Below are 15,751 nucleotides of genomic sequence, written 5' to 3'. Positions count from 1 at the left end.
CCTATGAGGCTGCAGGACCCCTGACCCTATGTCTGGACAATAGACATTGGCCCTGTGCTGATCACATGCACCCTTCCAAAAAAACTCTAGCAATACACACCAAACTGAGCATGTGCAGAGTACCCTCAAGGCTCTGTAGCATCAGCAGATGGATTGCGGACAGTGGAAGGAGGAGAGGATCAGAGAAGACAGGATCAAACAGCCTTTTTACACAATGTGGAGGGTTAACCCCTTAGGTTCCACAGTGAGTATAACAAGCATGCTTGATTTTACTGCATAAAACAAGGATTTTACTGTTGTGGATTTAGTAATGCCAAGTCTGTTCCTATAACGCGGTGCAATAACCAAACCACTGTATTTAGCCTTTAATCAAATAGAATTGTCTAACCATTTTTCTATGCCTTTTATATACGCCACACTGTAAAAACTCCAAACATGCCACTTGTTCTGGCAGATTTTGTTCAGCCTCCTTTCTGCTTGTCTAGACACAACAGCAATCAGGAAGCACAAGGTCTCTGCCTTGCTCCGGCCATTCATTTGTAACCGTTGCTTCGTGATTAGCTGGCATTATTCTGCCTAATTTACACAGCCAGTGAAACTTCAGAGCTGCAGCAAACACGCCACCAAACAGGTCTTCAAAAGGGCCAGTATGAGATCATGGTTTTGTCTGTCTGCTTCCCGGCATCCCTCTGCCACCTCCTCCCAATTGTCCTTGTTGGAGCACCATGCAGGGCTCAGATCTCGTCTGCTCTTCTGAGATTACACCAGCATTCTACATCAGAACAGCTGGATAGAGGGACATCATCAATAGGCCTAGACGGGCACAGTCCTGTGGTTTGAAGGAAACGGCTTCATAAAGATCTACAGGACAAACAAGACTGGCTGCTTCCTTGTGAAGTCATTATATTTCTGGAAGTAGAAAAGCTTATGATCTAGAGCAGTTTTTAACATCTAGGAGGTTATCAGCATTGCGCCTCTATATTGTCACCGTGTCTATGTGCGTTTCTACCGGGTACCCCCAGTTTTTCTACTGCCCACCAGCACAGGAAGGACCCAGGTCTATGTCCTGTAACTCTGAGTTTAGACCTTTTATGCATGTTCATGAAAGGCACAGCAGACTGTGTGATATCAGACAAAACCAGTACTGAATAATGGAAATCGGTAAAGCTTCAAGGGACTGCAGGGTCCAGAGTTTAAAATCTGTATTAAAGTTTCTAAACTGGCAAGAAAAGTGAAAGGCAGGCACCAACCGCTGTCCATCATATCTTTACTTAGGCCAGCCATACACTGTTCAGATCTCGGACAATTCAGCATGAATCAACCAAGATATGAACCGTTAATGGGCAGGCTCAATGGACAAAGTTGCTTGATTAACCTGGGTACAACCAGCCTGCTCGATTCTCTTGCGATTGTTACCAACGGGTGCGATAGCCGCTAGCGATAATCACAGTCTTCTCCCAGCAGGGACGACTACCCTACCGGGAGAAGAGAATTGCTCAGGAGGGATTCCCCTGTCAGTGCTGATTGTGTTGATGGAGGAAATCATGCAATTTTTTTTCCTGCAACCCGTGGTTGCAGGAATGAAATTCAATTCACACCGTGTATGGCCTACCTTACAGCATTCACTGTGCACACTAACCTGGCTAGTTTTAATACTACAGGACCAGGCTTTTTCTGGCACCATTTGTTTATATGTAACAATCCGTTTTTTACCGATTACTTAGAACCCCCAGACATTATATTATTTTTTTAAAGCAGAGTTACTAGAGAATACATTGGTGGGTTTTGCAATTTTTTGTCATGCCACACAGTATTTGCGCAGCGGTTTATCAAACACAATCCTTTTGTAAAAAATACACTTTATTAAATTGAATGCAAAAAAAATACATAACTCAATCTTTTTGTCAAATATAAAAGATGATGTTACAATGTGTAACTAGATACCAAACATGTCACACTTTAAAATTGCACACGCCCATGCAGCAGCGACAAACATACATTTTACTATCCATAGCCGATGATTTAAAAGCCTTTATAGGTTTCCACTTTAGATTTACAGAGGAGGTCTGGTGCTATTATTACTGCCTGTGATCATACGTACGCAGGGATAATGTGTGGGACGATCGATGTCTGCATACATGAGGGACCAACGCATGCGTTCGCCTTTGCGTGCAAGCACGGGAGGCGAGGGCACGTTAATTTTTTTTAATTTTTTTTTTTTACACTAATGCTTTCATTTTTTTTTTTTTTTTTTTTTTTACACAACATCCTTATGACAGCATTAGGCACGTGACAGGGGCTTTTTATGGAGAAATCTGGGGTCAATAAAACCCCAAATCTCTCCTCTGCACCAAGATCAGTGTTTTTGAATACTTTTGATTTTTTTAAATGGCGCCAATGACATTCGAATGTCATCGCTTTCAAGTTACCATAGCGCAGACACAATCAAAGCTGATGACGGCTATGTTTGGGTGTCCGACTAGCCAGGCGGACACACTGGCTGGTAGCTTGGGTCTCCCAGTGGGAAGGGAGAGCCGGGCAAGCCGCAGAAGGCAGCAGGAGGGAGGGAACATCCCCTCCCGCTGCTTGTAACAGCAATCTAGTAGCTAGTTAGCTGCTCCGAAAGCTATTACAAGAGAGCCGACAGCCGCCTATAAAAAAAAAAAAAAAAACAGTAACTGGGATGATGCATGCAGCTGCAGGCATCATACCGGTACAACCACTTGAAGACCAAGGTGACGGACCAGGTATGTGGTATAACAGTGCCCAAAAACGTCCCCAACTTATCACCTCTCCATGGTGACAGAACAATTAACCGCCAATATTAAACCATAAAGTGGTTGTAAAACCATATTTTCTTTTTAAATACACAATTTTATATTTACCTGCTTTGTGCAAAAACATTGATTTTCCTCTTCTTGGATCCCCTGCCAGCACCCCTGGCTCCTTTTCCTCCTGTCGAGTGCCCACTATAGCAAGCTGCTTGCTATAGGGAGCACTTATGCGCATCCACTCCCTAGCCACGGTCTATGTGTCCATTGACAGACAGAGCTCAGCTTGGCCCCACCCTCTGCTCCCTGGTTGACTCTTGCTTCAATACCTTAAATTCAGAATATGAATACAGATAAGGACTTCCTTCTTTGCTTTCTATATGCTTGTTACTTGTCTGACCCAAAGTGCTGAAGCCAAAGGGTCAACATTGCAGCCAAGCAACTCAAAGTTTCTAGAGGACGTGAGCAATAGTAGCTCCTATGATGATCTTAGAAAATACAGTCAGCTAAACCCAAACACATAGCCAAACCAATCAACTAATTAACACCCAACATATAATTTACCCCATACTTGTAAGCCCTAATCTATAAGCTTACCAATTAGATGTAGCGGCTGCATTCATTTTCTTTGGTTAGACTTTTTTTTTCCCCCTTTATTATCACCTGATAATCTTGCCAGTAACACACTGTATTAGAGTGCCCCCACTCTGGTTGAAGGAGCACAGAAGGCCCCGCAGACAGCAGCATTTTCAGTCTGGGGAGAGGGGCGTGTTAAATGTACTAGTAGATTTAGATATACTAACAAACTGAAGCTGAACTCCAGCTCACACTTTATAGTTAGTTACAGCAAACTTTTTTTTGGGATCAAGCTTTTAGAGGAAGAAATAAAAGCGGATTATTGTAAGCACCCAGGCTAGTGTTAAATGGTTTGTCTCTGTCCTGTAACTGATACATAAGAAAAGAGCTTGTTCTTTTAACAAAAACAGACTTACTGGCCATTTCATCAGATGAAAATAGAAGAAAGAAAGCCTAAAAAAGAGAATACAGCCATCACATCTAAAAAAAGGTTTGTTTTTAGGTTTAATACAGCTTTAAGTCAGCATTTAAATCTTAAAAAAAAAAAAAATCCCACAATACTACTTTAACGATGACACTGCAGGCCATGCAGCAACCCTGCATTCTGAAGCCAGGGCCATCTTAGAAACCTATGGAGCCTGACTTTCCATTTAATCTGAGCCCACCCACCACTGACATCACAGCGAAATCCCATGCCTAACCACTGAAGAAACCCAAGCGTCCCTTCAACATCAGTTTTGCTATGGTATATCTTGCAGGAGGACGTAATGTCACCCAAGCATAGTAAAAAGCAGATTACGGCAATAAAGGATGCCAAGACCATTGCACAGACTCCTAAATGAGCTGCAAAATAAATTTGGAAAAAAAATCCTCTATTCAAGGTTTTTGATGGATCTGACCAAATGGAATAGTTTTAAGGTGAGCTTCCATATGGGAAAAATATAAATTGAGAACTTAACTTCTGCTTTAACACTATATAAATCAAATCTATGCTTTACTGGTCTGAACAGGCTCCTGGCACTAAAACAGAATGCTCATGTGCATCTCTGTAACAAAAACAAAATGACTGGCACACGGATGGCCTTAAAACGTGAAGCAATCAATATGCAAATCCCAACTCAATACAAGCTCCTCTTCCATCATAGAAGTGGACTTTGACTGCTCTGAATGAGGTTTACCATCCACCATAACGTAATGGAGAAAGCACAAAGTGTCTGAGGGCTTCAGCTACTAAAGAGCCTCTCATTTACATACTACTTCCTCTTCTACAGTAAAAATGTCATTAAAAATTGCTTGTATTTAGCCACTTCCAACAGCTCATGTCTTCGAAAACTCCCAGCTCTTAATTACAAAAGAATTCTTCTTTAAATATGAAAGAAAGTATTACCTCTCCTCAGGAGAATCGACGTGAAACGTTCTTTCTATAACTGTGGTCCACTGGAGACATCGGATGATGAATGTGTTTGGTTTTGGTCGTTCTGTCTTCATAAGTTGACATTCTATCACATGAGAAGGGGGAGGGGGGGTAAAAAAAAAAAAAAAAAGGTTCCTGAGCATCTTTAAACAATCATTTGTCTTTATTAAACTTAGCAAAGACGAAGAACATCAGCGGCACAATAGTATCTTTGAAAGAAACAGTAACATTTTTGGATGATCACAAAATAAACAAAATACTTCAAGCAGTGCTGCAGCAAAATTACGAGAGCCAGGCCTTATCCTCACCTGAAGAGATCATGCGTTTTGTTACCTTATCTAAACCAGGCTATATAAAAGGACACAAGAAAACATCACGTTTCATATAGGGTTGGTTCCACCAATAAGCTGTGTTAACCACTTTCAGACCGGACCAATTTGCTGGTCAAAGACCAGACCACTTTTTGCGATTCGGCACTGCGTCGCTTTAACGGACAATTGCGCGGTCGTGCGACGTGGCTCCCAAACAAAATTGACGTCCTTTTTTCCCCACAAATAGAGCTTTCTTTTGGTGGTATTTGATCACCTCTGCGGTTTTTATTTTTTGCACTATAAACAAAAATAGAGCGTCAATTTTGAAAAAAACTCATTATTTTTTACTTTTTGTTATAATAAATATCCCCCAAAAATATATAAAAAAACATTTTTTTTCCCTCAGTTTAGGCCGATACGTATTCTTCTACATATTTTTGGTAAAGAAAAAAACGCAATAAGCGATTATTGATTGGTTTGCGCAAAAGTTATAGCGTTTACAAAATAGGGATAGTTTTATAGCATTTTTATTATTAATTTTTTATTATTTTTTTTTACTAGTAATGGCGGCGATCAGCGATTTTTATTGTGACTGCGACATTGTGGGGGACCCATCGGACATTTTTGACACATTTTTGAGACCATTGTCATTTATACAGTAATCACTGCTATATAAATGCAGCGATTCCTGTGTAAATGACACTGGCAGTGAAGGGGTTAACCAGTGGGTGGCAGTGTAGGGGTTAAGTGTTCCTAGGGATGTGTTACTAACTGTGGGGGGGGGTTGGGCTTTCATTTAGTGAACACTGATCTCTGCTCCAATCACATGGAGCAGAGATCAGCGTCACTAGTTGCTAGGCAGAATGGAGAAATGTTGTTTAAAAACGGCACTTCTCCATTCGGCCGCTCCGTGAGATGATCACAGGGCTGCCTGCGGCGACCGAGTCCGCGGGTCCCGCGACCAGACTCACGGGGGTCCCGACCAGCGCGGGAGCGCGCCGCCGGCGGCGCGCTCCCGATGGCAGGGGGGCAAATTTAAAGGGACGTAAATGTACGCCCATTTGCCTGCCCGTGCCATTCTGTCGACGTACATCGTCGTGCGCTGGTCGGCAAGTGGTTAAAGTGGTTGTAAACCCTCCCCGACAACTTTGTCCCATGTAAATCAGCATAAAAAACCCCAATGAACACTGCTTATAGATATCTCCTTACTTGATTAGTATTGTTGTAATCCTTTTTGTTCTTTAGAATAAAGTCACTGAGCATGCCTAGATCTCCCCTGATTTATGGCACACTCTCTATGTCTTATCTATCTGTCATCAGGACTTCCTTCGGCACACAACACTGAACTCCCAGCAGGCTGCAGAGTCATTCAGAGCTTCCTTCTACACACCATGTGACCATGTACATGCCATGCAGTGTAAACTTGGCCATTACTGCAGTCTTATCAGCTGAAGCTGATAAGACTGACAAAGGCAAACAGACATCAGCACAAGTAAATACTATGAAATAAAACAAGTCAGCTATGAGCAGGGAAGCAGGGTTGCCATAGAAACGTTGGATTGAGAAGGAGGCTTGGTTAACAGTACAGGAAGTTCTCAATGTAAGGGAGGAAATACTCTCCACTGTGGACTCAGAAAACAATACTTAAGATGGCGCTGCCTAACCCCTGGAAACTAGTTTTTTAAAGTTTCTTTAAACGGTAAGTAATATGCGAATTGGACTGGATTACAGTGGCTATAGTTTGATAATTACTTATTATAATGGACTAAATGAAAAGAAGCATCAAAGTGGGAGAGTTTACTTCCTCTTTAAGACCCATACAAGGCACCACTTAGAATTGTGCCCACACCATTGACATTACACCCATGGTGCTCGGCCAGTTCAGGGTTTTGTGAGGGTCTGGTAGGGTGGGTCTTGTCCTTTACAGATTCTTTTCCCTCTCCCTTTCTTCTCTCCTCCATTTCTCACTCGTTCCTTTCTTCTCTCCCCCCTTTCCCTCTTTTCGATCTTTTTAGGGTGATCGTACCATTTATGATACAGCAGATTCCTCATTGCATGGTCTTATTAAAGTGCATCTAAAACCAAAAACTTTTATTTTCAGACTTTTTCCCCTTTATTTTTACATGATGATCCTGAAAACAACAGATGTCCCTGTCCTAGGGTTTCAAAGCTTACTCACCCCATGGTTGTAACTGGTTTTAAACAAATCTTCCTCTCTTCATATCCACTACATGGAGGAGTCTATAGAAAGATGATAGCGTAGTTTGAGCTTTCCGTTCAGCTCACAGGGAGTGACAAGGACACTAAATTTCTGGTTAAGGTCAACAGGTATTTTCTGTACCTGCTGAAATGTTCTCGGCCTGAAAAATTAAAACTAAATGCAGCTGCCACATCTAAAGAAAAAACATGAATCATGTATAGCTAGCCTAAAGGCCCATACACACGATCAGACTTTTTGACAACAAACATGCAAATTAGCTGTTTTGGAGCAACATCCGTACCGCGTGTACGCTCCATCGGACAAACTTTTTTGGTTTTCATCTGACTTTTGTTGGCTGTGCGAACGGACAAACTTTCTGGCAACAAAAGTCCGATGGAGCAAAGTCTGATCGTGTGTACAGAAAACCATAGGACTTTTGTACAAAGTACAAACATGCATGCTCAGAACCAATGCAAAAGATCAGACAACAATACAGAAGTTGACCAAAGGTGGCGGTAAAGAGCAGAAAAACCACTTGATTTGGTGAAAGTTGGCTGAAAAAGTCCTGCTGTGTGTATGCAATACAAGTTCAGGGCCAACGCCCTTTGTACAAAAATCCAAGGGAAAGTTTGTACAAAGTCCTATCGTGTGTAATTAAAATTAATAAAACTTGCAAATTTTCCCATTTAAAAAAAAAAAAAAAAAAATGACCAACATCATGGAGATGCAGTCATCCATAATCAAGGCTACAAATGTAAAAACGTAAATTGAAAAAGATACAGAACAAGCACAATCAGAATGAGACAACCAACATTGTATTTTTATGATCTTCAGGACATGGACTTTTTGAGGCATACAAATCTATCGTTGAGTCCTAGCGTTTTCCTGTGCCCAAGCAGCTGAGAACTTCCAGGAATGCATCATGCGTGCAAATGCATTTTTCACTGATGCAAAAAGCATCAGCATATATCCAAGTTCCGCTATTCTCTTCTACAGCCACCTGCAGCTCTACGGGCACAGAAAAATGCTATAACCTCTCTCTACCACAGAGCCCACTGGGGTACATGTGTAGGATAGTGCTGTTATTAATAAAGTCAGCTTTTAAAGGCTTGTTTTTTCTCCTATAAAAATAAACATGTTATACTTACCTGCTCTGTTGTGGATTTGCACAGAGCAGCCTGGATCCTCCTCTATTCGAGTCCCCATTCTGTGATCCTGGCCCCTCCCTTCTGTTGAGTGCCCCCACAGCAAGCAGCTTGCTATGGGGGGCACCCGAGCTGAGTCACAGCTCCTTGTGTCCATTCAGACACGCAGCCCTGAGCCTCTGTGCCCTAATTGGCTAGCTGACTTTGATTGACAACGGGAGCCAAAGGCGCCCCTGCTGTGTCTCAGCCAATTAGGAAGGAGAATCTCAGGAGGCTGAAACATTCGTGGGCATCGCTGGACAGAGAGGGACCTCAGGTAAGTATTAGGGGGGCTGCTACACACAAAAGGCTTTTTTATCTTAGTGCATAGAATAAATTAAGATAAAAAACCTTCTGCCTTTACAACCCCTTTAATCATTTTTAATTTTTTTTTTTGCAGCAGCAGTATAATAAAAATCCCTGTCAAGTGTTTGCCTCTTCCTCTGTTCCAGTTCTACAGTCTCAGGGTCAGATGCTGCATCCCATGCTGTGGCTCCATTCGCTGACCCCTATGTCACCGTTGAGTCCTATAGTGTAGGGATTGAAGGGTGGGACCATGGCACATGTTGGCTGGGCAACAAGCCTCTGACACTCTTGGAAGTGTCAAATGTTGAAGAATTTTATTGAGGTTGCAGCGCTGGAACAGAGGAGAGCTAGAAGACATGGGCCTGCTGAGGCGAGTATAAGAGCTTTTCTACTGCAAGTCAACTTTTATTTATTAACCAAACAGGGTCTTGAAACTGAAAGGACTACAGTTCCTCTTTTAAGGAAACCTATACTGAGCGATATTAACCACTTAAGGACCGCCGCATGCCAATGTACGTCATCACAATGGCATGTACGTGCTTGCCTTCCAGCGGGTGGGGGGTCTGATCGGACCCCCTCCCGATGGATGCGGCGGTCTGTTTCCCTTCAGGAGCGATCCGGGATGAGGGGATGGCCGTTGGTTTTTGGCCATCCCCTCTCGATCGCTCCTGGCGAATGAGAAGCTTCCCTCGCTGTGTATAGTAAACACAGGCAGGGAGGAAGTGATGTCATTCTCCTCGGGGCGGTCTTTTTGACCGGACTATGAGGAGAACAGTGAAAGTAAGTGTGCAACAACACTACACTAACATGTAGGCACACATAGGCACACAAACCCCCCCCGATCGCCCCCTCCCCCTCCCAGTCACAGTGTCACTGATTGCAGTGATCATTTATTTTCTGATCACTGCATTCAGTGTCAGTTGTAAAAGTAAAAACTGTCAGGGCAGTTAGTGTTAGGTCCAGGGTAGCCCCCTACCACCCCCCAATAAAGGTTTAACCCCCTGATTGCCCCTAGTTAACCCTTTCACCCCCTTTTGCCAGCGTCACTAAGCGATAATTTTTCTGATCGCTGCATTAGTGTCGCTAGGTAGCTAGTTCTTTTTTTAGGTTCACCGCCAGGTTTTTATAGCGCTAGGTACCCCCATATACTACCCAATAATGGTTTTAACTCCCCGATTGCCCCTAGTTAACCCTTTCACCAGCGATCACCGTATAAGTGCCACTGGTGACGCTGGTTAGCCAGTTAGTTATTTAGGTTCCCCGTCAGGTTTTTATATAGCGTCAGGGACCCCCATATACTACCTAATAAAGATTTTAACCCCCTGATTGCCCCTAGTTAACCCTTTCACCAGTGATCACCGTATAAGCGTTACGGGTGACTCTGGTTAGTTTGCTTTTTATAGCATCAGGGCACCCACCATTTATTACCCAATAAAGGTTTAACCCCCTGATCACCCGGCGGGTGATATCAATTAGGTTTTAGGGTCAGGGTCTGCGTCGCCCCAGGCAGCGCTAGGTTAGTGCCAGTACCGCTAACACCCACACGCAAAGCATAAACCTCCCGTAGTGGTATAGAATCTGAACAGATCAATATCTGATCTGATCAGATCTATACTAGCGTCCCCAGCAGTTTAGGGTTCCAAAAAAACGCATTGTTAGCGGGATCAGCCCAGATACCTGCTGGCACCTGCATTTTGCCCCTCCCCCAGCCCACCCAAGTGCAGTATCGATCGATCACTGTCACTTACAAAACACTAAACACATAACTGCAGCGTTCGCAGAGTCAGGCCTGATCCCTGCGATCGCTAACAGTTTTTTTTGTACCGGATTTAAATATAAAACGCAAGGCAGTGCTTGGTTTTCGGGGTCCCGTACGTGGCTAGGCTCCCAAAAAGTCCTACACATGTGGTATCCCCGTACTCGGGAGAAGCAGCAGAATTTATTTTAGGGTGTAATTTCACTTATGCCCTTAGCATGTGTGAGCAAAATATCCTTTAGTGACAACTTTGTGCAAAAAAAAAAAAAAAAATTGTAATATTCCTGCAACTTGTGGCAAAATATAAAATATTTCATGGACTCAACATGCCTCTCAGTAAATAGCTTGGGGTGTCTACTTTCCAAAATGGGGTCATTTGGGGGGGGTTTTGTGCTATTTTGGCATTTTATGGCCTTCAAAACTGTGATAGGTAGTGAGGAGTGAAATCAAAAATTTGCACCCTTAGAAATCCTGAAGGTGGTGATTGGTTTTCGGGGTGCCGTATGCTAGACTCCCATAAAGTCCCACATATGTGGTATCCCCGTACTCAGGAGAAGCAGCAGAATATATTTTGGGGTGCAATTCCACATATAACAGTCGTAAACCACCAGGGAGGAAAAAGGCAATTAACACACATTTATCAGCGACTAGCGACTGGGAAGTCGCATCACCTGAGATGTCCCAAGACTGGAGAGAAAAAAGTCCGACCGAAGCTGTAGCAGCTAGGAAGAGGCGCCCAGATGGGTGCAGACAGGTCGGAAAATAGTCCTTGTCCGTTGCGATCCTGAGAGAGAAAAAATGTATCAAAAAGAAAAAGAAAAGAAAAACAGTTAAACAGCAAAAAACCGTAGCATCTTCTGTATTAAAGCCCATGGGGCTCACACACGGGGAAGATAGCAGAATAATAGGCCCCATCCGAAACTTGGGGGCTGGGGGAAGGCCATGGAAACACCCAGAGAGGACTCTCCCAGATGACAAGCGGGGTTTCACATATGCAGACATGTTGTAGTTCTAGTAGGGTTACAGTGGAACCACAAACCTCAGCCTTCTGCCGGTCTTGTAAAAGTGGAAGTCCAGTCAGCCTGTTGAAATGTGCCGTTAGCGTGGAGGAGATCTTTGAAGTTTGGCGGCTTTGAGTGCGTTGTACTCCTGGTCAAGCCACCGTGCTGCCGCCGCGGGGCGATCAAAAAAGTGCGTTGAACCCAGTGCCGTAACTCTGAGTCTGGCTGGATATAGCATTCCATATTGAACGTTAAGGTCCCGAAGGCGTCTCTTAACTTCAAGAAATGTTGCACGCTTTTTCTGGAGCTCTGCTGAAAAATCCGGAAATAGTGAAATCCTGGAATTCTCAATCTCCATCTTGTCCGACAACCCCCTCGCTTTAGAAAGAATGGTGTCTCTGTCTTTATAGTTGAGGAGTTTAAACAAGAAGGGCCTGGGACGATTGCCCGGAGGTAGGGGGCGAGACGGCACCCGGTGGGCACGTTCCACTGCAAAAAGCGGTGACAAGGCTTCTTTACCAAAGGTGGCAAGCAACTAATTTTCAATAAAGTCTACCGGGTTTTTACCCTCAACACGTTCCGGAATCCCCACAGCGCGAATATTATTGCGTCTCATGTGATTTTCCATCTCATCAAGTCGCATAGCGTGCTGTTCAGTAAGATGGCAATTATATTTTAGATCCCTTTGCATGGGGGCCAGGTCATCCTCTACTGTGCTCAGTCTGCCTTCCAATGCAGCTGTTCTCTCCCTGAGCTTTTGCATGTCATGGCGGACAAACGTTATTTCAGCTTTAACCCCTTTAATGTCCTCAGAGAGGGCTGCAATAGAGTGATTACAGGAGGTGACAGCAGTGAATATGTCCCTTAGTGTAGGCTCATTTTCCAGCGCTGGGGAGGGGATGGTCTGTGTTTCAGGCCTAACACTGTCCCTGGGTGTACTCACTGTTTGCCATGCTGCAGACAATCCATCCTCATCCTCCAAGGGAACTGTGTCATCCGCCTCAGGAGAGCCTCCAGGGGTAGCTTGAGGAGAGGGCTGGCCCGCCAGGGCATCCTTGTATGATTTACCGCCATAGAGGAGCTTCTGTGCTGCTTCCTTGTATTGGTCTTTGGCTGCGCGCCGCGCACCGGCGCCATCTTGGCCTGGGGGGTCCGTCAGCCCCTTCCCTCCGGTATGGCGTCTGGACATCACAGCGAGGGTCCCGGGATGTACCGCGGTGGTCCGGGATGCTTCACCTAGCGTGGCAGGAGGTAGGGGCCCCGAAAACGGCGTTTCAGGGCAGACTGGAAGGATGGAATCACGGATGGCCGGCGGAGCTCAAGGTAAGCACGTCTTCCTACATTCGCCGCTAAGCCACGCCCCACGCAATTCCACATATAACTATGGCATGTGTGAGCAATATATCATTTAGTGACAAACTTTTTGTAAACTTTTTTTTTTTTGTGTGTCATTCAATCACTTGGGACAAAAAAAAAAAAAAAAATTCAATGGGCTCAACATGCCCCTCAGCAATTTCCTTGGGGTGTCTACTTTCCAAAATGGGGTCATTTGGGGGGGGTTTGTACTGCCCTGCCATTTTAGCACCTCAAGAAATGAGATAGGCAGTCATAAATTAAAAGCTGTGTAAATTCCAGAAAATGTACTCTAGTTTGTAGACTCTATAACTTTTGCGCAAACCAATAAATATACGCTTATTGACATTTTTTTTAACGGAAGACATGTGGCTGAATACATTTTGCCCTAAATTTATGACTAAAATTGAGTTTATTTGATTTTTCTTATAACAAAAAGTAGAAAATATATTTTTTTCTCGAAATTTTTGGTCTTTTTCCATTTATATCGCAAAAAGTAAAAATGGCAGAGGCAATCAAATACCATCAAAAGAAAGCTCTATTTGTGGAAAGAAAAGGACGCAAATTTCATTTGGATACAACATTGCATGACCGCGCAATTACCAGTTAAAGCAGTGCAGTGCGAAATTGTAAAAAGACCTCTGGTCCTTAGGCTGATAATTGGTCCGGGGCTGAAGTGGTTAAGGGATGCAATCACTAACCATCGCCTCAAAATACTAGTTCCCTGGCCAGTAACTGTACACATTATAAACAGTTAAAACTGGTAGTAGCCAGAGAACACGAGATCTTTGCCCCGGCTTGACTTTAGGTCACATGAGGGAGTCCAGCAAGACAAACTTTTCCACTCAAAATGAGAATGTAGTTTTGCAATGCTGACATGTACTCTATTGTATTATGTAAAAAGTGTGATTTTTAATGACCCCCTCCTCACCATAACACTGTCAACAAGAACAAATGCCAAACCAACAGCAAGATCTTTGTTCAAGATCAGCTCTTCTGGAAGATCAGCCTCCCCCCAAACCTCTTTAGAAAAGAAGGGGGTCAATGGTTCAGTATCAGAGTCGTGACTGGCATCAAAGAGATGAACAATTCCAAAGATTACAAAAGAAGGGTTAGGTGACACATACAAAAAGGAAAGTTATGATGAAAGTATAGGTCCATTTTCAAATACGTAATGGCGAAGAAGAAAGTATAGCAGCACATAGGAACCAGATTTCAATTAATTTAAAGCCAGTGAAGAGATCAAAAGTAAAACCAACATCAGTAGGAGGTAGGTCATGGCACAGGACATTGGTACATATCCCTTGCTGCAGAATCAGTGCAGCCCAATGCTGCCAACAGACTTCCAATTATGCAAATAACTTTTTATAAGCTACGATTTGCTCAGAACAGGCATGTCACCCTGCTCCCTACAATGCCCAAGCCTGCCGATAGGTCATTGTGGCACCAGTGGCATTTCATTGTGGGATGGAACACCTACTAGGAAGATGAATCAAAATCAGGGGCTTAGTCTGGTTCCAGACTCAACTAAGAGGACCATCAACAGACAGAGGGCCCTTATGCAGCTGAAGTCTGTACAAGTGGTTTGAGACTCGGGCCCATTTATACTTGATGCAGGTCAGATGGGTGCTGGGACCCCTGTTTACCATCACTCTGGACACCACTCACTCCCATCAAACTGGTATAAGATAAATAATGAATAAGTGCCCTCACTTTCCCAGTAGTTGTACAAAGCCCTTTGGTAACTGTCCACCACTATAGAGGAGCTTGTTGCCCTCCAAATCAGGGGTCTCCAAACTGTGGCCCTTTGCTTGCTTTTATCCAGCCTTTGGGGCACTATTTTATCTACTGAAACCAACAATGGGGCATAACCACTGACAGTGAATGAAAGGGCAAATTCCTCTAAATGAACATTGATAGGGCACAATTTCTCCCACTGACACCAAAGATCTGCCCCACTGATGTTGAGACCTTTTCGGTTCCCAATGGCCCCTGTTCTAACCGATTCACTTCTATAAATTTAGGCTAAAATGTCTCACTGCAGCCTCCTACTTCTTTCTTGCTATTGTGCTAGAAATACAGATGTGCTGACTATGTGCTGTCTAAGAAAAACTTTCACATACCCCAGAAGGCAGTCATTCATACAAGCAACCCAGGCAATGCAATCCATAAACTTGGAAACTCTACAAGGGTATGCCACCCTTCCGAGTTTAGCTCAATGGTGGGAAAGGGAACTTACAGAGGCGAGGTGGCTGAGCCAAGAGTTGTTTTAACGTATTTGACTGTCCTACCCACCACAACAGCACCCAACCAGTGCAAAATATAGGCACCAAGACACAAGATCAATACCCAATCCAGCCATATCAGGCAACTCTCACCTTATGTCTATGAGCCCTGTTAAGGGCCCATTCACACCATAGCACACTGCACTACAACACACATTTTCATGCATTGAGGTGGCCTGCATTAGGCATCCCATTCCAAATTAATTGGCTGCATTGCAACTCGTGCATGAAAATCTGGTGCTTGCTGCATATTTTTGCACCAAGCCACAATTCACACTGTTGCAGCACAGGTGCATTGGGGTACCATTCCAAAAGAAGCATAGGCCCCATTCATACATGTGCATTTTATGTGAATTTAAAATGCAGTGTAATTAAAAATAAAATAAAAAAAATACCACTTGCTGCAACTTTGATGTGATTTCACGAAAATGTACGCAATAAAGCGTTCAATGGCAGCAGGCCTAAAATGCAATGCTAAAAAAGCACCACACAGATGTGAACTGACATTAAAGCAGGCTGTTGGGGCTTTCAGCAAGTCATTTAGTCAAGTCCCACAATAGAGATGGAGAGAAAGACTTCTAGAGATACAAACTC

At 43.7% G+C, this 15,751-nt stretch overlaps 1 protein-coding gene across 3 annotated transcripts in view; it reads right to left on the bottom strand.

The window, feature by feature from the left end:
• AKT1 (AKT serine/threonine kinase 1) overlaps positions 1 to 15,751 on the bottom strand; it is a 261,968-nt gene that overhangs the window by 90,957 nt on the left and 155,260 nt on the right. For all 3 annotated transcript variants that reach the window (XM_077464503.1, XM_077464501.1, XM_077464502.1), the window contains one exon: positions 4,735 to 4,846. In XM_077464503.1, coding sequence (XP_077320629.1) covers positions 4,735 to 4,846 — 112 coding nt within the window. The remainder of the gene's footprint in view (positions 1 to 4,734; positions 4,847 to 15,751) is intronic.

This window comes from Lithobates pipiens, unplaced genomic scaffold, assembly GCF_037356315.1.
Source record: "Lithobates pipiens isolate NorthernLeopardFrog02 unplaced genomic scaffold, aLitPip1_a1.2 Scaffold_30, whole genome shotgun sequence".
In the NCBI taxonomy this organism is placed as follows: Eukaryota; Metazoa; Chordata; class Amphibia; order Anura; family Ranidae; genus Lithobates; species Lithobates pipiens.
This window is presented reverse-complemented; position numbering and strand designations above follow the sequence as displayed.